At 50.7% G+C, this 25,286-nt stretch overlaps 1 protein-coding gene across 1 annotated transcript in view; it reads left to right on the forward strand.

The window, feature by feature from the left end:
* The window catches only part of PAPPA2 (pappalysin 2), a 74,366-nt gene that overhangs the window by 12,241 nt on the left and 36,839 nt on the right, over positions 1 to 25,286 (forward strand). Inside the window, exons 3-13 of the mRNA XM_068690598.1 lie at positions 7,523 to 7,668; positions 13,819 to 14,112; positions 14,622 to 14,814; positions 15,905 to 16,026; positions 17,649 to 18,141; positions 18,633 to 18,761; positions 19,145 to 19,236; positions 19,503 to 19,696; positions 20,860 to 20,997; positions 23,992 to 24,127; positions 24,284 to 24,503. Coding sequence (XP_068546699.1) covers positions 7,523 to 7,668; positions 13,819 to 14,112; positions 14,622 to 14,814; positions 15,905 to 16,026; positions 17,649 to 18,141; positions 18,633 to 18,761; positions 19,145 to 19,236; positions 19,503 to 19,696; positions 20,860 to 20,997; positions 23,992 to 24,127; positions 24,284 to 24,503 — 2,157 coding nt within the window. The remainder of the gene's footprint in view (positions 1 to 7,522; positions 7,669 to 13,818; positions 14,113 to 14,621; positions 14,815 to 15,904; positions 16,027 to 17,648; positions 18,142 to 18,632; positions 18,762 to 19,144; positions 19,237 to 19,502; positions 19,697 to 20,859; positions 20,998 to 23,991; positions 24,128 to 24,283; positions 24,504 to 25,286) is intronic.

The raw sequence follows: 25,286 nt of genomic DNA on the forward strand, positions 1-25,286 counted from the left end.
CGCCACCCGCCCTGATGAGAGACGTCCTCCTACCTTTGTGGGTCTCGGATGGGTCGCGTGTTTTCAGATGATCTCACCCGTGAGGAAATTGCAAGTCTCTTTGAGGAAGAGATGGCCATGATTCATGCCGATAGAAATAGAAAGGCCAAACAAGCAAATGGAAACTCCCTATTGACCATGTCCCTGCAATTTAAAAGGGTTTTTACTACCTATTCCAGTACGCATTTGAAAATCATATGCATTTACTCTTACATACTACAATCAGATGGTTTTTAAGCCATTAAGGCCCATTGGGTCAATAACTACCGTTTTCAAAAATCTATTAAATACCCATTTCCGTGGAAATAGAGCTTCTGCAATTGATCACTGCTACCAACTCCCATTAAAATAAACCCCAAATGCTATCAACTCCCCCAAGATGTAGAGCACTAAAACACAGATTGCTGGGACAAATTTATCCCAGGGGGAAGTTGATGGCCCATTATGCTTAAGCAACACAAGAATTGTCACATAAGCCAGGAAGTTTATGGGACTTGCATGGGCTTGTCTTCCCCGAGGGGCTGAAAAGGAAGGTTCACGGGGTGAATCGGTAGTACTAACACAAGCTCAAAGCCAGCCTCTCTGGGGATCTTTTTGGGAAACATCTGGCATATTTTGTATTAACTTTCAAGTGAGTGTTGCCTTTGGTTGTTTGGCAGAATGAAATGATGCTCTAGGGCTGAGGAGCTGTAAGAAACGATGAATTTATGGATCTGTTCTTGGTGTCACAGGGTTCTCCAAGCAGAGTTATACCAGGTGTGTGTGGGTGTGGGTGACACACACCTCTGAGGCTGCAAGAGGGAAATCTGTGAGGAAGGTCACCTTACAGAAATGAGGATGTCCTTCTTCCAATCCTTGTCTCTCTGCTCTGGGAGGGAAGCTCTTTTGGGCTGCTGGTGTTGTGATGGACCCTAAAGGAGGCTGTGGAGGTGTGAGCATGGTGGGATTGTAGGAGATTGCTGCAGGTTGTCCCTGGGTGAGAAGTGGCTTGAGGTGGAAGGATGGTGCCCAGGGGCTTGGAAACATTGGGGGAGAAAGAGTTGTGGTGGGGACACCCACTCTCCCACATGGCTGGTAGCTCTTCCCACGCTTGGGAGATGAGAGCTGTGCAAGTCCCAAAAGCCACTGTGGAGCAGAGGCTTGGTGTCCCTGCTCATCACTGGAGGGTGATAGCTCGGGCAGGTCCCCACCTGGAGGTGGCCCAAGGAGCTAGGCCCACTTTCCCAGGCTCCCACTGCAAATACCTGACACTCAGCAAGTTTTTTTTTATCTATGAACACTTTCATTCCTGCACTTTAATCTCAATTACATCGAGCTTCAGCCCCCTTTCCTGCTCAGATCGCTCCTCGTTCCTTCTGTTGCTGCTCTTATTTCTCGAAGGTTTTTTTACTTTTTGCTTTCAGCCTGGCTTCAGGGAGTTCCCGTTTCCCCCTGCTCTCCCCAGCCTCCCAGATGCAGCCTGTATGCTGGTCAGTCCTGTTTTTCCATTCTTAAGTCAAGACCTGTCTTTATCTCTCTATTTAAGTTAATCTCAATCAATCCATCTTTAATTCAGGACAAGTTTTCTTTCTTTCATCGGCTCTTTCATAATTCTTACACTGCTTACCAAAACCAGGTCTAAAATAGCACCGGCTTTTTCTGGTGCAATGATTATTTAGTAAAGAATTTTGTTAGCAAACACTTCCAGGAATAGCTGGATCATGCCAACGTTAGCAGCATTTACTCTTCAGCCTATCTCAGGGCAAAATGCCCTGCACAGCTTTCTAGTCTGACACTAACGTTATTGTTCTTTCTTACCCAAATCTGACCTCAAGAAGCTGCACGCTCCCCTCTGATGTAACATCTGCTGTGTGCTAACAGGCTGCAGCCTTCTTGGTCTCTTTCCCCAGTAAATCTGCACAGAAGGGTCACAGCCTTGAACCACAGCCCCTTTCTGATCCTGTCCGCAGCTCTGCCAGTGCAGCTCTCCGACCCTGCAGCATCAGCGGCTTCTTCAGTCCCAAAGCCAAATCCACCTCCCACGTGGAGACCGAGGATTTCCTCTGAATGCAGCAGGAATTGCCCTTGTGTAAGGGAAACCCCTGATCCTGAAGGCACAATACAGGGGGGTTTTGGACTGTCACCCTTTTTTACATCGTAACGCTCAGCTCCTCGTGCTAATAGTAAAGTGTCTCCTACACAATGCTGTTGGTGGTGGCTGCTTCCTCCTTCCCATTATTCTTTCACTGACAGTGAGGTGTATGTGATGTTCTCATCCCCTGTGCACCCAAATAGCTTTGGGCTCCTTGCCTGGGCTCGGTTTTGAGGACCACCATCAGTCTAGTCTGGAGGCAGACCAGACAACCCATCCTGGCTTGCACTCAGTGCCCAGCTGGTAACATGTCCAGAAGGGAGGCGAGGTTGAGCATCACCTGGGAATTCCCATGCTGGGAGCAGGGATGAGGATTCACAAATTCTAGTAAGGGGGATTCATGCATGCAGACAGAGCCTGAGTCTGGAAGACTCTTCAGAGGAAGAGTCCTTTGGTGGGGTGAACTGAAGATGTCCATTTTGGCTCGCAATCTGGAAGAACATCTCTTCACTGATGAAAAGGGGAGTTGAGAGAGTCTGTCCTCAGACATATTCATGCCACTTGATCTAGCACCTGTCTTCATGGATTGAGTTGTGGCTCTTCTGGTTTCAGCTGATTTTTCAGAAGAAATGTTGCTGTGCATTATCTTAACCCTTTGCAACCTTGCGGACACATGTCAGCACACCAAAAATATTACTGGTGCTTGTTCCTGGGAAGTCTGAGGAATTCCTCATTTGTCAAACAAAGGTTTGGGTTGGAAAAAAGGAGCGTCCCTGCTTGGCAGGAGCAGGAAGAGGAATTTCCTTGTGGTGGGTGAGGGACATGAAAGCAGAATCCCCTGTGACTTCATTAGGCTGAATGGTTAGCTTGGAGCTGGCTGGGTCTCAAGTATTTTCCAGCTGTCCATGGAGGGCACTTGGACAACTTCCATCCAACCCCACTCCCACATCCCCTCTGAAATGTCTACAGGGAGAAGACTCCTATTTTTGCATTGCAGTGGAATTCCTGTGGCATTACACATGCATCCTTTGCAATACCCAGAGAATTGGGTTTGATTTATGGTACTGCATGGGGTACGTGCTGGCCTTGCTTTTCATTCAGAAGTGCCATCTTTTGTCTTTCACTGGTAATGGTCCTTTTTATGGCACCAAGTCTTCCCGTTGTGATAAGGCTATCACTAAAACCTGCTGTTCTTGCTTCTCTTCTCCCACTTTAAACCAAATCAGGCTTATATCACAGTTTGCCCATTCTACTCTGCTTGGAGAAACACGTTGCTTTCTCTGTTGGCCAAACCAACCCGGAGCTTTACTTACAAGCACAAGAGGAAAGACGTTTTCTTCACTGTGGGCTAGGAAAAAAAATGTGCAGGCAAACACATGAGAAGGGAGGTGAGGGTTTTCCTGCGAGGCACAGTCTTGCTGTTGTGACTGGGTGGCACAGAGGAGATAGAGGTGGGCTCTGAGAAGAGCTGCATGGCGAGAGGACAGAAACTGATGGACACAAGTCAGAACATGAGAAGTTTGTATTAGGCATTAGGAATCTTTATTTCCATCAGGATATCTAAAGGTTGCCAAGAGAGGGAGTGAAACCTCTGTCCTTGGAGAAGTTCAGGTCTCAGCGGGACATGGCCCTGAGCAATTTGGTGTAATTAGACCTGCTCTGAACAAAATAGGGTCAGACCAGTTGGCCTGAGGAGGTCCTCTTCACCTGCAGCTGTGAGTCTTGGATTCCACAGTTCTTTGGTGACAGTCACTGAAGCTGCTTGACTTGCCTTCCTTCCCTCCCTTCAGTAGCCTGAAATGTCACACAGTGAGAGCATGTTGTCATTGCCCATGCAGAGCTGTGTGCAGGGATGCAGCTACTCCTTAGGCTGAGGTGGTCTTGCCATGCAGGTAGCTGCTCACTAGTGAGGCTTTTATGTTCTTGGAAAAGTGCTTCTTTTGAATCTGGCAAACCTGATCACCTTTCTCTGCCTATCTTCTGTCTTCTGCTTTATTCTTTGGGTTATGAGGTGGGTTTTTTGGTGTTTTGGCTTTTTTTTTTTTTTTTTCCTGCTCAGCTGAAATCTATGTCTTCATGTGTCCTTCTGGCTCTCCCTGTGTATGTGTGCTGGTTTGCAGCACTCACCGTGCCATAAATACCATCTAGTTTGGAATACTCAGTCTTGAAGGAGTTGGGAAGCTATTTGGGGAGCAGAGGAGAGGGCTGTCATTTGGCCCATTTGTGGAGACCAAAGGCTGCTCTGCTTCCCCCCAGGGAAAATCACAGAAGCGCCAAAGAGGAGGGAGAGCATGACCTTGGCAGTAAGTGACAGACAAAGACGCCAGTTGCATGCTCCTTGTCTCAGCTGAGGATGCCAGTGGGAAATATGGATTGAGGGGAATCAGAGTTGCCCATTCTAGAGTTGTTTTGGTTTTGCTCGTGTCTTTGGGGACACCAGCAGGATGATGTTTGTGCTTTCCCTGTCATAGTGGGTGAAATCGGGGTCCTTTTGTCTCCTTCTCCACCCAACCCGTGAGCATCTCAGTGCTGAAACTGCTCCCCCTACCCTCGACACAGCCCCGAGCCATCCAAATCTCTCAATGGAGGAAATTAGTTATTTATAATTAAGGGTTGACAAAAAATGTTGCTAGTGTCAAGGGAACAGCAGGCGACAGCCAGAAAAACATCATGTCTCCAGAAGAGAGGCGGCGGGAATATCCCTCTGAATAGGGCTGACGTCAGCCCTCGGAATTTGGACAGCCTGGAAGGCTTTGGGGCTATTTTTCCAAGATATCATAGGTCAGGAATCAACGTTATTTTTAATTCTGTGTCCCCCGAGCAGCTCTGGTGCATGAGGGAGACTTTTTCTCCCTGTTCCCCCTCCTTACGCTCTATTTCTATGAAATTTTTGCTTCTCTTCCTTCCGACTCATGCCACAAATATGTCCTTCAGGTTTATTTATTCTTCTCCCTATCTATTCCTCCCGGCCTGCTCCCGTCTTGGTTGGGTTGAAGAGATGGCGTCAGCGTGGCGCGTGTCTGGGATGCTCAGGCGAGACATCACAGAGAAGAGATCATGTTATCCTAATTTGCCGTTTCCGGTTGGAAGAGTTTTTCTCTCCGCAAGCTGATGTGGCTGGGGAAAGTGTTCTGGGAATGCTGCTTTGTGGTGGGAGATCTCAGGGCCTGGTGAAGACAAGCTGGTCATCTCATCCCATCGCTAAATGCTGCCATACGCATCAGCCAAGATTTTCTGAAGTAGGTGAAGTTTTGGAGCTCCTTTGCCCCTGGGAAGGTGGGGAGATGCCCAGGCCAGGATGGCCCCTCGGGGGGGTCAGCAGATCCCCATTACCTGCAGGGAGAGGCAGTCAGCAGATCCCAGTTACCTGATACTTCCCGAGGCAGTAATGGCTTTTGAAAATCTTTGCTATTTCAGATGCAGGGAAATGGTCACCCTTGGGTTTCACGCACTCCTTTCCACATGTCATCCTGCTTTAGTATGCTTCTGAAATCTTGTTACTTTATTTTTATTTTTTATTCACTTTTTCCTCCTCCTCTTCCCTTTGCTGTAGCAACCTCTCTCTTTCTAAACAAGTATGTTGGTATAATAACTTCACTAGGGATCTTGCCATTTCAAACAGTGTATTTGCACATTTCTCACTGCTTTCCCTGCTCGTTTCACATCTTGGATGAGAATATGCCTTTTTCCTCTTAGCCCGTGTTTAACTTTTTGTCCTTTCTTCCATAATTCAACGCGGTGAGGAATGTGGTAATGGATGCCACTTTTACAGAAGCTGCTCGCTCACATACAGCCAGTGTGCCTTCACAGCTAGTCCAGCGTAAAGAAACTCTTGTGTTCCCTTCGTGAGCTCTCCATGCAGCTCGAAGATGCCAATTGCTCCTGGAAGCAGGGGGATAAGCGAAATGCTTTCCACCACCTTAATGTTGCTATTGGCTTTATGCTGCAGATTTAGTCATTCTTATGACATATTTCCACAATGGTGCATTTCCATCATCATTCCACAGTGATGTACTTGAAGCCTTTCCATGCGTTTTTTTTCCGCTTAGGACCTCTGAAATTAATGCAGTCTTCCCTTTGGCTTCGTAAACTGTGGGGTCAGACTCCTCAGACTTTGAAGACCTGGAGACATGTCTTCTAGGACTACCTGTCCCAGCGCTGTCTCAGCCCATGAGGGTCATGGCACTGACAGTGGAAACAGTAGTACTTAATTTAAGAGAGTATCTGGCACTTACAGCACAGCCCAAGGCCCTGCAGTCCCACTACTATTATTATTGGAATTGTCGTTGTTGTTATTAAGTTAGATCCTGATCCTTTTACACTGCTGAGGACGTGAACTCTGTAAAGGCCAATGCTGTTGGTGTACTGGTGAAGGCAGTGTAGATCTCCGACCTATGCAGAAAGCACTACACAGGGGAGAATAAAACCTAAATCTCCCGACTACCACTTTTCTCCAAGCACGGAGTCATGCCAGCCCTGCAGGAGTAGTGAGGATCGTTGTCATGATGCCCAGGTGCCCATGGTGTTACTGCTCTGCTGTTCACTGTAGGACAGGTGCAAAGTGACCTTTAGAAATGGATGTATTGCATATCCCCATTCAAGTATTTTTATTTTATTTTATTTTATTTTATTTTATTTTATTTTATTTTATTTTATTTTATTTTATTTTATTTTATTTTATTTTATTTTATTTTATTTTATTTTATTATTTTATTTTAATTTTTTACTCCTACGACTGTTTACCTTCAGCTCTGGAGACTGGAGGAGAGACAGCCAGCAGTATCATTAGGAGGCTTCCCCCTCTAGACATGCCCCTTGGTGGAGCTGTCTCCAGACCTGTTCCCCTCTCCTCATTAAGCTTATTTTGGAGTTTAGTTGGTACTTCTCCACCCTTGTGCAGCCATCCCAGACCACCCCCTCTCAGAGGGAGCTCTCTCCAAGGTCAGGCCATGCTCTGTTTTGAGCAGAACTGGAAGTGAAATGTCTCAGAGCGAAGTCGGAGGAACCTTTTGCTCATGTTCTTCCCTGTGGAACATGCAGGCGTGGGGGCAAGGTGGCACCCCGTGGCACACGCCTGTGTCCTGCAGGGACTCCTTGTTCTTACCACCCGCTGCCACCTCCCACCAGACCGCTTGTCCTGAGGAAGCGGGCAGAGAGGAGAGCCATGGCTGTGAAATCCTCCAGATTAGAGAAGCTGGGGAAATGTCTTCATATTTGTGTGACTGCATCTCACCTAAAGACGTCTCTAACAGTCCCTGCTCCTCCCGCACTTTACCAAGTTGGTCCCAGGCAGCTGAGGATGGAGTCTCCAGGCCTGCTGGCCCCTTGCCCCCTATCTACAGGCAGCTCTTGCTTTTCCTCTTTGCCCCACCGATGTGTTTGCTGACTGTCTCCTCTCCCTCGTCCTTGCAGGGTGTACATGAGCGTGAAGGAGCTGAAGGAGGCCCTGCAGCTGAACAGCACCCACTTCCTCAACGTTTACTTTGCCAGCTCGGTGAGGGAAGAGTTGGCTGGTGCTGCCACTTGGCCATGGGATAAAGAGGCTCTTAGTCACCTCGGTAAGCAAGCGAACCTACCCGTGGGGCCTTGGGGGCGTTGGCTTCTCTCTCTCGGTGGGGTTAGCCAGAAGAGGCACTAGACTTCGGTAGAGTGGGAGAAAAAGTAAGCTCATGTTTTGAGACAAAGCCTTTTGCCTGCAGTTACAGGTGCTTAGGGAGGTTTTGGAGTTGTCACCTCCAGTTTAGCCCTTCTGTGGCGGGAGCTGGTGTTTTGGCACTGAATTGTGTTCAGTTCACCCCAGCCTTTTGGGATGGGGGCAGCTGGGAAAGTGAGCACAGACTTCCACTGCCATGGCTTGGCTCAACACTGAGGACGTGTAATGAACATCAAAGGTCACGGTGACAGGCTCTCTGCTGCTGTAGGGGAAGGAGTCTTCTGTTCCTAATGACTATATGGATGGGGCTTTCAGGTAGCCACAAGCTCTGTTAGTGGTGAGGGCAGGGAATCAGTGGGGCAGGGAGTGAGGGGAAAGCTGCAGGTTTGCCATCGGTGCTGGCTCTGGAGGGGGAATAAGAGTCGTACTTGTCCAGATGCTTTAGGTGAGGAGGATTCTCTGAGACCTTCCTGGCCTATCCACCAGGGTTCTGGAAATGGTGAACTGCACTCTGCAGTGCTTAATGACAAACATATAAACCAGGAGCCTCGGTGACCTCAGAGCCAGGGCTCCTGAGCTGAACAGGCAGCGAGCTTTAGCCACTTCCAAATCCAGCTGCAAATGTGAGGATGACTATCAAATTAAACCTCGTTTTTATAACTTGGCTTGCTACCTGCTGAAGGCAAGGTACTCCGGCTTCAGTGAATTCAAGGCAAACCATTAAGGTCATCAGTCTTGGCAGACTGTGAAATTGTTAAAACGGCAGCTGCTTCGCTAGAATGTAAATGTACCGTGTGTTTTCTCCTATTTCTGTTGTCTCTTTTTTTTCCTGCCTCTCCCTCCACCTCTTCAATGTCAGAATTTTCTGGCAAGGCCCTTTACACTTTGTAGTCAAAACATCTAAAGTGTTTCTCAATAAGTAACTGGAAATAATTACTCGTGACACCTGCGCAGCAGACCTAGACCTTCTGCTTTTACAAGTGCGTGATGTTCAACCCTTAAAGTTTTACGCCGCTCTTAAAGACCTGTTTTAAAGTTCTTTTGTGCCAGTTTCCCTCCCTCAATGAGTTTCAGGGCTGGTTTTTCAATAGCATATTGCTACAATTGCTTGTCGAGGAAGGCAAACCTCCATGAAATTTATTCCTTCGGCTTCCAGAAATCACTTCCAAGGCTCAGCTGGACAATCATCTTACTACAGCAAGTGCTTCAGCCACACATGTTCTTGTCAGACCCCTCCCGATGGCTTGCAAGGAGGTGTAAGGAAGGGTAATCAGGGTAACTGGTTTAATCAAAAGCTTGCATTTAACTCTGGTCTTGGAGTTTGTGTCCAGCCAGAGTCCTTAAGCAGGGGTTGCACCATCTGGAAATGTTGGATCAGGGTTTTACCAGGGAGGTTCAGGGGAAAAGGGGTGTTGTCCTGGCTCTGGTGCCAGAGCTGTGAAGTGTGAAGCTGGATCTGAACTTCTCTGAGGCTCTGGCACAGACCAAAGACTTCGGTTCAAGACAGTCCTTGGTTTTAGATTTAATGAGCTGGGGAGGGAGGGTGACAGATTCTCTTCTCTGTAAACAGTAGGCTCCAGCACATCATCAAGTGTTTTGTACTAGGCACAGTGTATACCATTGTCAGTGCAGAAGAAATGTAGGACTGAGCAGGAGGTTACCTGCTCTGAGTAAATCTGAAGGTACAGTAGGGAGGAAAGAGCAAAGAAAGCCTTGGGAGGAGTGAATAGTAGCTTGAGAAAATAACCTGAGCTTTAAGGCCCTAGCAGTGACCAGGGATGCCAACAGGCTTCTACAGAAGAGAGGAATCAGTCTCCAGGAAGACACTGTCCTTCCCTTCTTGCGCTGATTCTTGCAGGTCTCCTGCCTCTCCTGATGTTAATGGCTTAGGTCAGCCCGCAGGTTTTGCTCCCCCTGCGCCACTGTCTCTTCCTGTGGGGTAGAAATGCCACCTTGCAAACATAGACCCTGCCCCATTTGTTCTCTTTTGCTTTGATTCTCCAACAAAATCATGTTGGTTCCTTGAGTATCACTTGACTTCACTAAGAAGCTAACTTGCCTTCTGGCCAGACTTTCCTCCCCACTTTTCTCCATTTGTCTCTCTGAAATGGACTTTCTTAGATGTTTTCGAGAGACGTACCATGAGACTTCTCTCCAACTGCCTTTCCTGATTCTGTTTCAACCTCTTCTCTCATCCCGAAGCTCACTAAACATATCGTTTCCAAATTATCCTTCTCTTCTTCTCTAGATGGTTTTAATCTGCCCTCTGGACTTTGAACTCTGTAGAAACTGGTCTCTTTCATTCCCTCCGAGTGTGTCCATCAAGGAGGTCCTCTTCACCTTCCCCTTGGCATCGTCACCTTCTGGAAGTTTCAGAAAACCTTGTTCTTTCTTCCCTTTTGTTCACCTATGATTGTTTTTGGGGTATTGTAAATTACATGAACATTCCAATGCTGATGACCTGCAGATCCATTGCTCTCCTCCAGGTTGTTTTCCTGAATAAATTCAAATTTCATGCAGTTTCTGCAGACTTACTGTCTTAGCCCAGTAGCAATACCAACAAATAGCGGCTATGTTCCTTGAGGCGTAAAGGGTAACGACCGACTTGGAGAGGGTGAACTGGTCTGTGACATCTCTATAGGCAATTTTTCAGTTGCTTTACAGCTTCCAGACAGAGACAGCTTGTACCCAGCCAGCAGCAAAAGCAAAATCTCAAGTCTGTTTGCAGTGCTTCATCTAACCATACTTTGTCTCAGTGTTTCCACCATAATCACAGTCAGTTCTTCTCAAATTCAGAGTGTTCTTGCTAGGAGTCCAGGACTAATTTTCTGAGAACTTGCAAGTAAATCTCTTTAACTGCAGAACACAGAGATGAAGAACTCCTGTCCTATATAAAATTCATCTTTCCGCAACGGAAAGCCTTGCCTCAAAAATCCCAGCAATGCAATAATGTAGACACTTCAAACTTTGTCTAGTTGCATGTGAACGGTATTTGCATAAACATGGTTGAAAGGCAATGGGAGCATGAATATTTGATGTTATAAACATTTTCTGTAGTTATATAAGCTGAGGCCAGCTCATATATCTGCTGAGGACATTGGATCCTGACGGAAGGCCAGTCGTTCACCAGAGGTACCTCTAGCAGTGGCCATCTTCCTGCCTGACTAACCACCGTGCGTTTGTTCCACCAGCTGCCATTCTCCAGTTGCCCAGCCTTGGTTTGGCAGGCACGTCCAAAGACGTCTCTGGTTCACCTGCCCTTGATGCCATGGGGACATGACATTGACATTTTTTGCTTGGCTGTGCAAATGCTGATCCTGGGGGGGTTCTTTGGTCTTGTCCTCAGGCATGAGAGGAGGAGGTCGCTTAACACCTGATTTAGTACACCTCCCAGAGCAGAAGGAGGTAAAGGTGGAAGGAAAGATCTGATGTGCAGAAGAAGGAGAGGGGACACTGTTCTTGTTGCAACGGGATGTTATGAACACCTCCATATCTTGCCTTCATAGCAGAGACCCTCCAAGAGGGGAAATGCAACTCCCAGGTCTAAAGCTGGGGGGTTCTTGGAGCCCTTTGCTCACCAGGGAGCTGTGGGGAGAATGGAGGGGTGGGGAAGGTCTGGAAGACAGGCACTGTTCTCATGCTGTTTCTAATACTGCCATCTAATTAGCTGTAAGAAGTACTAAAAATACGACTGTCCTTGTGGAGTGTGGGGGAGGAATGGGATAGGGGAAGCCAGCAGAGAGGAGGGAGTGACAGGGTATCCCAGCCTTGGCATCCCTCCCCTGCGACAGCTTTCTCCCTCCCTGCATCGGAATCCCATTTTTTCCCCTGTTTGGGAAGAGCATCGGGTTTCTGGTGGAAGGAGGATGGTTTGGTCACAGGGCCTCCGGTGCCCCTCAGGCCCGTCTTTGTGGTTAGTGCTGCAGGATTCGTGCAGGGCTTTCACATCTCACTCGTTTTGTTTATGAACATTATTTTCTTTCTGCATGCACATTCCTCCTTTCAGACCTTTGGGCAGGCAGCCCCCTGCCTTGTTCAGGCTTGGGTTTGGCTGCAGAGCTGCCTTTTCTTTCTGTTTTCTCTGTTTTCTTTGAAATGAGAAGTAGCTTTCTATATGCCCACTAGGTTCTCCGTCGATGGGGTGTCCTCTGCTATCTACAGTATTTGCCAGCCTGAGAGCTGGGAGGGGGGCAGTGTGCAAAAACTTCTGAACGACAGGACACAGTCAAACATGAAGGTCCTGAAAGGATTTTCAAGCTCTGTAGCTTCTTGTGTCTCATAACCAGTCAGATCTATAGGACCAGGGTACAAGGTCCTTTACTGCAGTGCTCTGGGGAGAAAAGGCATGCGGTCACATTGTGCCCCATCCTTTGCCTTGGGCCAACAAAATGCCTGGGTTTAGCCTCCACACCGGGGACAAAGCACGAGGAAGAACAACTACCGTGAGTTTTTTGCTAGGAAGTGGTGCCATTTCATGCCGCTGCTGCCTCCCAGCCCCTCCGTGAGCCACACGCAGCGCAGGGCGCTGCATGGAAGGTGCCACCCTTACTTCCTCACCCTTTCAACCTGTTGGGCTCGGAAGAATTGCTCCGGGCATCTCAGAAGGCCCTTTCCAGCCCCAGCCCCATGTTCGTAAAGCACGGCTCCACCAGAGGAGTCGCAGTCCTGCTGGTCCCCTGCCAGGGACACTGTGATCTGAAGAAAGCCCTCGCTTGGAGGGAATGCCCTGTACTTGAGGACAGGAGGTAGGCCAGCAGCGCACGGAGCTGATTCAGGAGCAGATTTCAAGCTGTCTATGCTGTGGCTGGAGACAGGATCGCACGGTGGCCCTCTGCCAGTTTTAACTTTGCTGGCAGGGGCAGCGATCAGCAGCAGAGATGCAGTAGCAGAGGCTTTGCTGTGAGGTAGCTGGCACAGTAAATTCTCCAGGGCCTTGCAAAGGAGGGAGCAAGCTGCGCGGGAGCCAACTATTCACTGCACTGCCATCCGAGCTGTCTAGGTTAACAGTAGTTGGGTAAAAACAGCCTGCCATGCCATGGAGGTATTGCCTGGAGTTGGCCTGGGCACATGTTGGGAGCTGCTTTTTTCCCTCTTGTCTTGCTGATATTTCCCAGCCCTTGCTCCTGCACCGCAGGGCAGCACAGAGAAGTGGCTGGAACAAGGAGAAGAGGATGAGGAAGGAGATGGCCACTGAAAAGCCTCAAAACAGGGAGAAGAGGAGCAGTTTCGAAAGAAGTTTCTGTTTGGGCAGAATACAGAAAAGAAAAGGAAGAGAGAGGAGAAGAGGGGCAAGTTTTGTTCTTGAGCATCCTCCACAGAGAGCTGCCCAGCTGGTGTGGGGCACGGCTGTCATTACAGGACGTGTATGCTGCCTTGGCAGTCAGATCTGGCGGCGAGCAAAGGGAAGGCTCTGCTCCTCCTGGCTTTCCTCGACATCATTGCTCCTTCCTCTTCTCATCACGGGCAGGTGGGCAGGAGAGGAGAAACACTTTGTCCAGCAGGCTGCTTGGGGCAAGGTGAGCATGGGACCTACCCAGTGCTTTTGGATCTTCTGGACTCTTGCTGAAGGTGGCTCCCAGCTGGCAAAGCCAAGCATGTCAAGGCTTTGCTAGAAAATTTGTTCTCATCTGCCATAGGAGCTGGCATACTTTAGCCACCTGGGCCTGGGGGTGAGCTGTCTAATGTGTCCTCTGGTTCAAAAGATTGTCCCTGTAAGCCCAGGTCTCAGTTTGGTGCCCCAGCTCTAGACTTCATTTGGAGTTTTAAGTGTGAACCAAAGTAGACAATGACTTATAAACACAGAGGGAAAAGGTAGCTGAAACAACTGAAGACTTTTTGGGGAGCAATATGGTCAGCAGGGGGAAGAGAAACCAGCCACCCTACTCTGAAGCAAGGGAGCCTTCTTCCAACCCTGCAAGGCCAATACTGGCCTCCACCTGGCACCTCCTTTGTGACCTGGAAGCACAGAGAGAAGAATTTTAGCCAGCACAAGTGAGTAAGGGCAGCTGCTCACTGTCGCTTTCTTACAACGATTTCCCTGTGCTTGAAATTCCAGGTGGTGTTGTCCTCAACCCTGCTTATTATGGTATGCATGGCCACACGAACACCATGATCCACGAAGTGGGACATGTCCTGGGGCTGTACCATGTCTTTAAGGGAGTGAGCGAGAGGGAATCTTGTGACGATCCCTGCAGGGAGACAACTCCGTCTATGGAGACGGGAGACCTCTGCGCCGACACCGCCCCGACCCCAAAGAGTAAGCTCTGTCGGGACCCAGACCCCACCAATGACACCTGTGGCCAGACGCATTTCACGGGGACGCCCTTCAACAACTACATGAGCTACACAGGTGAGGAGCAGTCGTTGTTAGAAATGGGAAGGGGTGACCTCTGCAAGAAACTTGTTTTTCTCTCCCTTCCGCCTTGCTCCCCAGCTAACATGCTCCCTCCTGGTGTGCGAGGATGCGCTTGCAGGAACCTCATAGCCCCTCTCTTGCTGTGGTTTCCATCCCTCCCTGCCTGCCTGCCCGTGGCTTGCTGGAAGTGCACTGAGGCTGCTCTGCCTTCCTGTTGGCATATGCTTGTTCTCCTGTCCTGAAGCAGCGTTATTATTATTATTAATTTATTTACGGTTACTTATTATGACCGGAGCCACCGTGGCAAGCGCGGGGCTGTGGAGCTGCTGAGGCAGTGCCATCTTGTGGCCCTGGGGACACACGACACCAGCCGTCCCTGGCAGGAGAGCCACCGGGCGCTGGTGTCTCCCAGGTGTCCCCAGGGTTCTCCGAAAGAGGATTCGGGGATCAGGGAGAGTGCCAGCTGATCCCTGCCACCCTCATCCTGACCGCTGTTCCCCCAGATGATGACTGCACCAACACCTTCACCCCCAACCAAGTGGCCCGGATGCATTGCTACCTGGACCTGGTGTACCAGCGCTGGAGCCAGAGCAAGAAGCCTGCGCCCATCCCAATCCCACCCATGGTCACGGGGCAGACTCAGGACTCCCTCAGCATCTACTGGCTGCCTCCCATCAGCGGTGTCATCCACGAGAGGTGAGAGAGCAACGTCCTCCTCACATCGGTTTACTTGTGCAGAGATCTGCTGGGGCAGATAGCAGGGGATGGGGGGAGCCTTTTGGGAGTCAGTGAAGACACCAGGGAGGGCTGGCACACTCCTTGTGCCCCCTGCCAGCTGGCGAGTCTCACCCCAGCCTTAGCAAGCACCCATTCCTGCAGCTGCCCTGGTGATGGACGGTGTCGATGTGGTCTTGGCACCTTGTTCCCCGTGACCAGCTCCTGCAGAGCTGAGCTGTGTGCAGGGCTCTCCCACCAGCCTCTGCCATCGGGGTGCGGGGAGGCGATGCCAAGGAGCATCGGGAGGTGATGCCAATTCTTAAACCCAAGAGTGCAATCACAGAATGAAAAACGAGCTTCATTTAGCACTTATTGTATAAAATAGCCATTTACCAGGAGGAAATGCAGCCTTGTGGTTAAGGCAGGGAGCTGGAACCGCAAGAGCTGGGTTTCGTTCCCAGCGCTGTCGCAGACTGGCGGTGTAACTAACTGGGGGTAACTTGAGGGATGTTTCAAGCAGGAGAAATGGAATCAGTCATTTGGCCTCCTCGGGCAGCTGTCTTCCTTTTATCTTGCTAATGCTGGGGAGTCACTGAGACCTGGACAAGCAGCCCGTGCCTCTGTTCAGCAGCCCTCTAACTAAAGCGGTTCAGTTTCCACCAATTTTCAGGTCTATGTTTTTATTATTGGACCTTAAGCACATCTTAGAGATTTCAAGCTTGTTTAGAAGCTGCTTCACAAAGCCGTCTTTTGCAATTTAAATGAAGTGTTTTATGGCCATTGACACAAGCATGGTTCCATGGTTGCTGTCTTTTCAAAGAATTAATGTTCTCCATGATGGGCCTTTCATGCTGGGGGTGGCAGGAGCCTGTTACCCACCCAGGCATGAGAGCCTCCTGGTGCTGGGTGTTGTGAGCCATTCAGACAAGAACAATCTGTCGTGGGGCTTCCTGAGAAGTTGGGTTCCTTGGTTTTCTAGCTTCGTATCTGATCCTGCTTGGGCAAACTTGTATGGAAATGTAACTGGCCACGATTATACACGCAATTCCTTTGTGTCTGTGGTCTGCAGGGAGCTGGACACTCTCTGTGATGACTGTGCTGAAGATGGCACTTTCCGTCAGTACGTGCACGAGGCCTCGTCCCCTCGGGTCTGCGACTCCTCTGGCTACTGGACCCCAGAAGAGGCAGAAGGTACTCTCCTCCTCTCTCTCCTTGTCCGTGAATCCTCTGGGTGGAGATGAGGTCTTGCTGGGAGAAGGAAAAGGAGCTTTTCTTTGAGAGAGTGAACCCACTCCTCTTCAACAAGGGTTGCTAGTGCAAGAGGTGCCCAGAATGTACCTGGGAACTGCCAGCTGGTTTGGGACAAACAAACTCTGATGCCACACAAGTAACTCCAATTGCTCCCCTGAATGGTATTAACAAGAGGCATTGGGAAATGGAGCCAAGTTTCATTGAAATAAAAGGCTTACAATATAGATATTGGGGCCTCATCCAAAACCATGGGGACGTTCCCAGGCTTTGAGACCACTCTGTCTGAAGGGAGCAGGAGAAGCCCCTTGCCCAGTCCCACGCATTGTGTACCATGTCCTGGCCGATCGGGGTCGGATGCTATTCTTGCTGGTTTGCAGAGCCACCTCATGAGCTGCCTGGGTGCTCTGGCTCGCAAGGTCACGCAGGTGCTGCAGAAGTTGTTGGGCTTTCTATGCTGCAGAAGGGGCAGGAGACCAGGTGAAACAACCCCATGTAGTGTGCACGCTGCTGCTGAAACCTGTGGAGCCAGAGGATCTGCTAGTCCTGTGTGTCTACATGTGTTTGAGCCACTAAGGCTGGCTGAAAATGCACCAGTGACTGCTGAGAAAGTACAGCTGGGACTTCGTTACCCCCTTGGGACAAAGCCCATGCTTTGAGAACAGGAGTGTCAGCATATAGCTGGGGTTCAGTGCCTGAAAACTCATCTCTAGATTTGGCATATCATGGGATTATCTCTTGCTAGCATTGCAAATCACACACACACATGCGTGCGCACACAGGCAAGTTAAAGAAATAATCAAATTTGTGCTTATTCAGTGATACCAAACAAATCAAAGCTTGGCTCATTTATCTTCAGTAGTTCCTGTTTCCCCTGCCTGTCTGATTCACTGGCAAATTAAAACTGCAGCTGGAAGTATTGGATGTTTTTTTTCTCCTTTGCATGAGCCTGTAATTATCACAAGCTCATGTTGGCTCTGGTGAAACAGAGACAGGTTTTAAGGTTTTTAGAAGAGGAAAGTTAAATGGATGCAGGCTTTGAACTGCTGCTCCCTAAGGAACGCTTGCAGTGGTTCATGGAGACGAGAGTATTTCACTACAGGATGATGAAATCTGGTGATGCTTTCTGAGACTGAAAGCCCAATGCTACATCTGTCTTGCTGAGTGCTAATCCTCCACCAGGGGAAGAAAGCCAGACAGCTGGGGCCAGCCTGGGCACCATACTGGAGGTCCTGGTTGTCCTCAGCAAGCCTTCTGCACAGCAAGCTTTGTGTCCTCCAGCCACGTCCAGGCAGGTGCTAGAGCTACTGGTGGCACCAAGACCTGATGCAGTGCGGGTACCAATATCCTGTCTGTCAGAGGGCTTGGCAGATCTGATGCTACCAGGAGATGGGAGACCAGTGGTGCTTGTTGCTTTCTGGGATGTCCACGACCTCTGGAACCTGCAGCTATAGCACAGATGCATAAGCTCCTATGGGGACCCTGTGGGGAGGATGGCCCCTTTGGGTCCCCTGTAAGGTCAGCTGTCGCCTGGTTCTCATCCTCTTCTTTGTCCTTCTGCCTAGGGCCCCCAGATGTGGATCAGCCCTGCGAGCCCAGCCTGCAGGCCTGGAGCCCAGAGCTCCACCTGTACCACATGAACATGACCGTGCCTTGCCCCCAGCCGGATGGCTGCATCCTGGAGCTGCGCTTCCTGCACCCTGTCTACCCTGATTCCCTCACACTCTGGACCACGTACCTCTCCACTGACTCACCCAAGGCACTGTCTGACATTGAAATCCTGACAGAGCAGGGGGAGTCCATCCATTTGGGCCCCCTGGACACCTTCTGTGACGTCCCTTTTACCGTGAAGCTCAACATCCACAAGAAGGTGTCCGGAGTCAAAATCTACACCTTCGATGAGAGGATGGAGATAGACACGGCCCTGCTGACCTCCATGCCCCACAGCTCCCTCTGCTCCTCCTGCAAGCTGATCCAATACCGTGTCCTCCGCGAGCCCCCCTTTGCAGACGGATCCCCCGCCACGGCAGCACAGGCGCACCGCGAGTTTGTCGATACGTGAGTGCCACCCGCGGGCCCCCGAGTGGGTTTGTGTCTGGCCCAGTGCTGTGAGCAGACTCCATGCTCGAGCTCACGGGGTTACGAGGCCCGGCCACCATGTCTTGCTGCGAGCAGCCTCCCCGCCTGCCATCGAGGAAGCTTGTTGCTGCCCCGTTGTGCTAGCGCAGGCCTTGCCAAGGAGCTGAGGCTAGTGAGAAGGAACTCATTAAACCCAGAAATGACCTAGTAAAGTGGTTGTTAGAGTTCATGCAGCTTCTCCCCAGCTCAGTCCCTCCGGGAAGGAACAGCAGGCCCCTCTGCATGACCTGGCAGCAGCTCTCTTCCCACAGCAGCTGCCTCTGGCAGCTTAGGGTATGAAGACGCATGTCCAGCCACAGCACTGCCTGGGCACAGACGTGTGATTCCTGTAACGGGGGCGATCAAATTTGTTGCAGGTTGCATGGGTTGTTCCCTCCTGCTCCTTGCTCACATCCTCCGTGTTCCTGCAGGGAAGTGACGCCTGGGCAGGTGTACCGCTACCAGGTGCAGGCCGTCTCTGGGACAACCCTGGGAGAAGCTTCCCCACCGCTCGTCCACATCCACGGAGCGCCCTACTGTGGGGATGGGAAGGTGACAGCGTAAGTCAAGAAACCCATGCTCTCAGCTGAGGGTCTTTAAGCTGGCAGGTCATCCTGCCCCAAAGGGAAGTGCAGGGTTGGTCATCCACCCAGGGGTATCGGCCTGAAGATAGCTGTGCTCCCAGCATAGGAGATGGAGATGGTCTTTGTGAGGAGCAGGGTCTGGATGAGGGGTCCAACCTGAACGTTGTCCCCGTTTTCATCCCCTGGGCAAGATGCAGTGTCTTCTCTCCTCCCTCTTACCCCATGCAGTGTTCTTCCTTTTCTTCCCCCTTCTTTGGAAATGGACCCGAGACATGGAGTCCTCACTTGTTATGAGGCAGAAGCACCCAGGGAGTGCGAGTCAAGGGTGGTGTTAACACATCTGGGTGCTGTCCTTTTAGGAGCCTGGAGGAGGAATGTGATGATGGGGACTTGCTGGATGGAGATGGCTGCTCCAGGAAGTGTAAGAAGGAAAAAGGCTTCAACTGTGTCGGTGAGTCTGAGTAGATTTGAGATACCCTTGCTAGGCAGAAATCAAAACAGCGAACTGCTCTCACTTCCCTCATAACAGTCCTTAGAGCACGTGGTGGTGCATGTCACTGTAATAAAATGTCATCCACAGCTGGAGTGATCTACAGGACTTGTCAGGCCCTCTTGATAGGAAATCCCAGGGCCAAATGACCAGCACGCCTCCTGGGAGAGGAGCTGTGTGTGCCTGCAGCCTGGTTTGCAAGCAGGGCATTCTCCATCTCCTTGCAGGAGAGCCGAGCCTGTGCTACGTGCATGATGGAGACGGTGTGTGTGAGCCCTTTGAGAAAACAAGCAGTGTCCTGGACTGCGGTCCCTACACACCCAACGGGTACGTGGACCTGTGGGCAGCAAAAGCCTATGCCTCGCATCAGGATGAGAAGTCCTGCCCTGCTTCCTTGGCCACTGGAGAGCCTGTTGCAAAGGTAAGTAAAGGCATGACAGAAAAAAAGACTTTTCTAGCCTATCCCCACCCCCTCCCAGTAAAGCTGGGGGATTTGCTGTCTGAGCAGGATTTTACTGAGGCAGAAATCAAAGCTTCAGAGCAGCTCTGAAAGTGTTGACTGACTACTGTGCTCCCATGCAGAGAGCCAGTAGAAGACCAGAGCATTTCCTACACCCCTCTTGCAGTAGTTTCTAGGGCCAGGAATTGCAGTCCATGGAGGGGTTTCTCATCAAAATGGGGGGCATCTCCCCTGTATGCAGTAAGGGACCACCCCTGTCCCACCAGCTAAGTACACGTGAGCAGTGGTTCCACACACACAAAAAAAAAAAAAAAAAAGTAATACCTTATAAAATTGGGGCCTGAAAGGATAAAATCACATGTACATCAACATCTGTGCTGCTCTCTCAGGCTGTCTGATCTGAAGCCAAAGAAAAAATCAATGGGAGAATCATCTTTCATATAGGCTTTGGAGCAGGGCCCTGGAGGACCTAGGATGGGATTTCACCTGATCGGTGTTAACATGGTGTAACATGGTGTGTGTGTATGTGTGTGTATTCTTTCCTAGCAAGCTGAAGAAGGGGAATAAGTGTGTAGAGAGGGCACATTTTTAGCCATTTGTATGTGCACTTCAGCTGACCTGATGATCTGAGTATCATGAAGATGGTTCCTTGCTTAGTTAAATTGTCCGAATGCACGTGATTAGTGGGATGCCTTGGGCTTGGGTGTCTAATCCTCTAGAAGGACACACGTATCTCCCACGCTTTGTCCCCCAGGCCTAGAGGGAGGCCTGGCACACCACAGGGCACCAAATGGTGCTGAAACCTGGTATTCAGGCAAAAAAATCTCACCTTTAGATCTTGTTGGCCCAGTCACAATCCAGAGAGTATGGTCTTTCTGCCATCCTACAGCCTGTCTCAGGTCCACAGGCACCATGAGGTACTTCAACAACATATTTACACCACCCCAAAAGGACAAAGGCTTTCTGCACACATGTATGAGGAACACCTCAGGGTCCTTACCTCTGCTTCACACTGTGTTGAGCCTCCCCTTAGTTTCTGTAGGTGCTCTTTAATTCTTTCTCTTACTTCCCTCTCTTCTTTCTGGGTTGAAAAAAACAAAACATACAAACCTCTCTTCTTTCAGGCATGTAAATCCTACCTTCACGCTGTGCCAAAGGACCTTTCCCAGGCTGCTTGGTTCCCATGTTCTCGCAGCCAAGACAATGCTCAGGATCCAAATGAGGAGAGGATGCCCTTGGGCGGTGAGAAAGTTTGGCTCAAGGTAAGCGAGGGCGTGTGGTCAGGCACAGAAAGATATGCTTGCCTTTATCCCAACACTTTGGTGACCAAGGCCAGTCCTCTTCTGCCCTTCAGTAGGAGCTATGGCAGCCTGAAAAGCTGCTCGGATGGGACTGTATCCCCTACCAAGCTCTTTGCAAACCCTGGATGCCTGTGGCTGGGTCTTAGGTAGTTGCCCCATTCCCACTGTGAACAGCAAACCCATCCTGGGGCAGACTGCCAGGAGGAGGCTGTGCCAGAAACCAGAAGCCCACAGAAATGTTTTGAGGCTGAGAAACAACTTGCTCCTGACTACTCCCTGCAGTCGATCTGTGCTGTTACACCCGCAAAAGGGTGGGCACAAGCTGGCTGAGCTGTGCTAAAGGCCTGTGTTGTTGTTGTTGCTCCGCACGGCTGGGAAAAGCAGCAGCGGGTGCTTCAGAAGCTGTGAGGGTTATAGGAAGAACAGCATCTTTGGGGATGCTGGGTCACCTGCTGCCTGAGCCTCCGAGAGAGGCTGCTCTCGACATGCCAGGATAAAGATCAGAACATCTGCTCTTCAGCCTCATGAAAATCCCACTTCCAGTTGGCTTCACCTGGAGATGTACTGTCCTCCTGCCTCGGTGACTCCACGCATAAGGAGAAGCTTTTCTGTGCCCAAGCTGCTGGTCCCCAGCCTGCGCTGGTCTTGGGAGGGTGTCTGGCACATCAACCTCTCCATCCCAGCAGGCAGGGCAGGGGAGAGCCGAGGGCTGGGCCAAGGCGGTTTTTACAGTGTTGATTTTCTGACTGCAGCCACAATTTGGAGGTTTCGTGGCTGCTGCCTCCTGTTACTGGAAAGATGGGTTGTGGCTTGCTGCTTCCTCAGCAGCCTGAGGGACACCTTGCCCTGCTTGGCTGGAGGCTGTCTAGAGAGGACCTCATCCTGGGACTCTCAGAGCCTCAGGGAATCACCAAACCCAAGCCAATAAACTTCGCTCTTGCCTCTCCATCCTCTCTGAGGTCCTCTCCAAAGAACTTCCTTTAACCGATTTTTTTTTCCCCCTCTGTCTGTGCTCACAACCTACTTTCCAGCTTCAGTCTCTGGTGTAGGCCATGACAGATGTACCTCCTTTCTTCCTTTGCTAGTGAGAAGGCAGAAATCTCCCTCTCTGCCCTACCTAGATGAAAGCTTGCTCTCCACTTCTCACCGGGGGTTAAAGCATGTTCCAGTTTTATTGGAGCTTGTGGTCAGTTCTCTTCCTCTATGGATGTTTATATTAAAGACTTTCATTATTGGTTCTCCATGCTCTCTTTAGGAGTGCTATTATTTTCCGCCCATAAAATTATTTATGGACTAGTAATAAATATGCCCTTTTCTTTCTCTCTCTCTTTTTTTTTTTTCCTTTTTTTTTTTTTTTTAATAGTTTTCCTGATTGGTAACATATTGGGTTGGGAAAGACAGATTCTTGTTGACAATTTGCCTAGCACGCCCGCCTGTGCGGACAGGAACGGTGCTGCTCCTACATGCGTGCACATGTAATTTCGTGGCTACCACCCCCCTCGGCCAGCTCAGAGCTGCACCTGTGTCACCTGGGCTAAAACCATGCCACGAGCCTCACCACAGCGTAGGAATTGCTTCCTACCTCCTCAAGAGGTAGCACCAATGAGCAAGCAAAAGGTTGGGTCGTGTTGTAGGGGGGCAAGAGGTGCACGTGGCTGCACCACCTAATGAAGCATCGACCGTGCAGATGGGAATAATTACCACTTGCAGATCTGCGGCCATGCTTTGTTCTCTGTTTGCAACACATCCGATGCAGGGAGGAATCAAAATCACTTGGAGGCAAGTCACGATGCGTAACACACAGGAAATTAAATGTGAAGGGGGGCAGGGAGGGAGAAGAAAAATTAAACAGATAGCCTGCTGTGGTCAAACACAAAATATGTAAAAATAAATTAAGAACTATTTTTTTTTTTTTTTAAGTAAATTGGGATGTTAGGTAATCCAGCTGCCCTGGCTCTAACTTGGGGCCACTCAGTGCACTCCTGCAGGCTGGGAGACCTGAGCTGGCACCCAAGGCTTGCTGCTGTCAGTGGCTGTGCCACTTTGGCTGCCTAGGTGGGATAGGGAGCAGTGGGGCAGGCGCTGTCCTCACCCCATGCTGGCACCGGCCGAGAGCTGAGCTCTGTGGTGTGCACGGGCAATGCCCAGCATGGCTGGGCTGAAACACCGCTTGGTGGCTGCTCTCCGGGCTGTGCCTGGCCAGCCGGGACTTGTCCTCCTCCCAAATGCAGCTTTGCCTTGAATTTCTGGACTCCATCTATGCCTGCATTCAACAAAAACACTCCATAGGGTGGATCTGGATTGAAACACATCTTGGCGCTGGGTGTGGGGGGGTCTGGGGTGGGGGAGAAAAACATTTCTATCCTCTTACTTCCCAGGAACGTCTGCCCCGCCGTGATTGATGCCACCCATTTCCCAGCTGCCTCCTGTAGCCTTCAGGGCTGCAGACAAGTGGGGAGCTGTCAGCTCTCCGAGCAGGCAGGACTTCCTGCCACAAATCTTTCCACGTGTTGGCTGACGGACAGCTCGCGCTCGCTCGGCTTCTGGGGCCGTGTCTTGTTTTTAATGGAAATAGTGCGGCAGCAGAGCCGGGGATTGCGCTCCCCGGGTGCCTCACTGGTGTAGAAGGGGGAACCTGGCGAGGAAGGACAGAGAAAGGGGGATCCAGGTCTTGGTCAAATAGGGCTTCGTTTTAACAGCAGCAAATGGGGAAGCTGGGGAGATGCCATAAATGTATGGCAAGGCAGGACTGGTGCACGTGGGAAATAGTAGTGAAGGGAAAGGAGGAGGGGAAGCACCGTGTTCCTGCACCCTCCCTTCCCTCCCCCTGCCCATTCACTGACCCCCCGCAGTGTGTGAACCCCAACCCTCCTCTCCCCACCTGCTCCCTCCTTGCCTCCCTCTGGTGCCATCAGGAGGGCTGCACCAGGTGTGTGTGCTCCGACTCTCCCCCAGGTGTGCTTCGAGCGACCCGCAGTGCCCACCTCCATCCTGGTCTTCCTGGCCTCTGACGGCACGGCCCCGAGCGACCAGCACAAGCCGAGGGTGACCGTCCAGCTGAGCAACGTGGAAGGGCTGAACCGCTCCTTGGGTGAGCACCGGGTGCAGCGCCTCTGCTTCCCAAACTGTGCTCTGGGTTTGTCTGCTGAGACACGTGGGCAAGCAGGGGCGGTGGTGGAGCACCGGAATGAGACACGGTGCTACCAGCGCTGAGCCTGTGCCTTCTTTTCTCCTCTTCACCTCGCAGGGACGCACGAGCTGTCGTGCCAGCACAACCCGCTCATCATCGATGCAACCCGTGGCCAGCAGGACCCGTCCTACCGGGCCGGGTCGGTGCTGCTCAACTTCTCCTCCCCGCTCATCGGCATTGCAGCCGTGGCCTTGCGGACGCCGGCTCTGCCGGGCTCTGCTGACCCCACCACCTGCCTGCTGCCGCACAAGGAGGGACATGGCCATCAGCGATACAGGTATCGCCACCTCGGGCACCTTTCCAGGGGCTCTGGGCTTGGGTTTTGCTGGGTTTGGCTCCGTGTGATCACGCAGGGAGTGCCTGAGCTTGAATGAGGGGAAGGGATTGGACCATGTGGCCCCTTCCAACCCCAGCCGTTCCGTGACCCACTCTCTGAGTTGCTTTGTGACTCTTCTCAGGTGGGTTTTGAATTGTTACTGGAAAGTCAGGTGTAAGGACCATCATCCAAGATAGGTTAAGTCGACAAGGCAGCAAGAGCATGAGGACATGAGGAGGGACAAGGGGATGATGCCCAGCTTTGTCCTGGAGCAGGAGTGGGGCTGCCAACCCCTGGTTGCTAAAATCACGCAACTGGGAATGCTGAGTTTGGGTCTGAGCTATTGTGGAGGCACTAAGAGCAAAGGGCTCTGGCTAGGGTCATCACATCGCTACTCCTGTCGTTATTTTTCTGCTGCTGATGGCCCTGGATGGATGAACATCCCTGATAATGAATGAGAGTGTGTGTGTTTGTCTAAAAGCTTGTGGGATCACAGTGCGATTGATTTATGTAGAGTTCTGGAAGCTGTGAATATCCAGCAGTTGCTTTTTACTTTTTTTTTTTTTTTTAAGTGCATGTGTGATTTATACAGAAACATAAATCTTAGTGAGTCAGCATATAAATATTATTCTCAGCCTTACATTAAAGGATCAGTGTCCACCTGAAATGCAGTCCGTTTCCTCCTGGTAGCTGTTACAGCTATGTACACACATGCTTCCAAGCCCCTAGCCAACTGATGTGGTT

The sequence above is a fragment of the Anas acuta genome, chromosome 8 (assembly GCF_963932015.1).
Source record: "Anas acuta chromosome 8, bAnaAcu1.1, whole genome shotgun sequence".
NCBI lineage: Eukaryota > Metazoa > Chordata > Aves > Anseriformes > Anatidae > Anas > Anas acuta.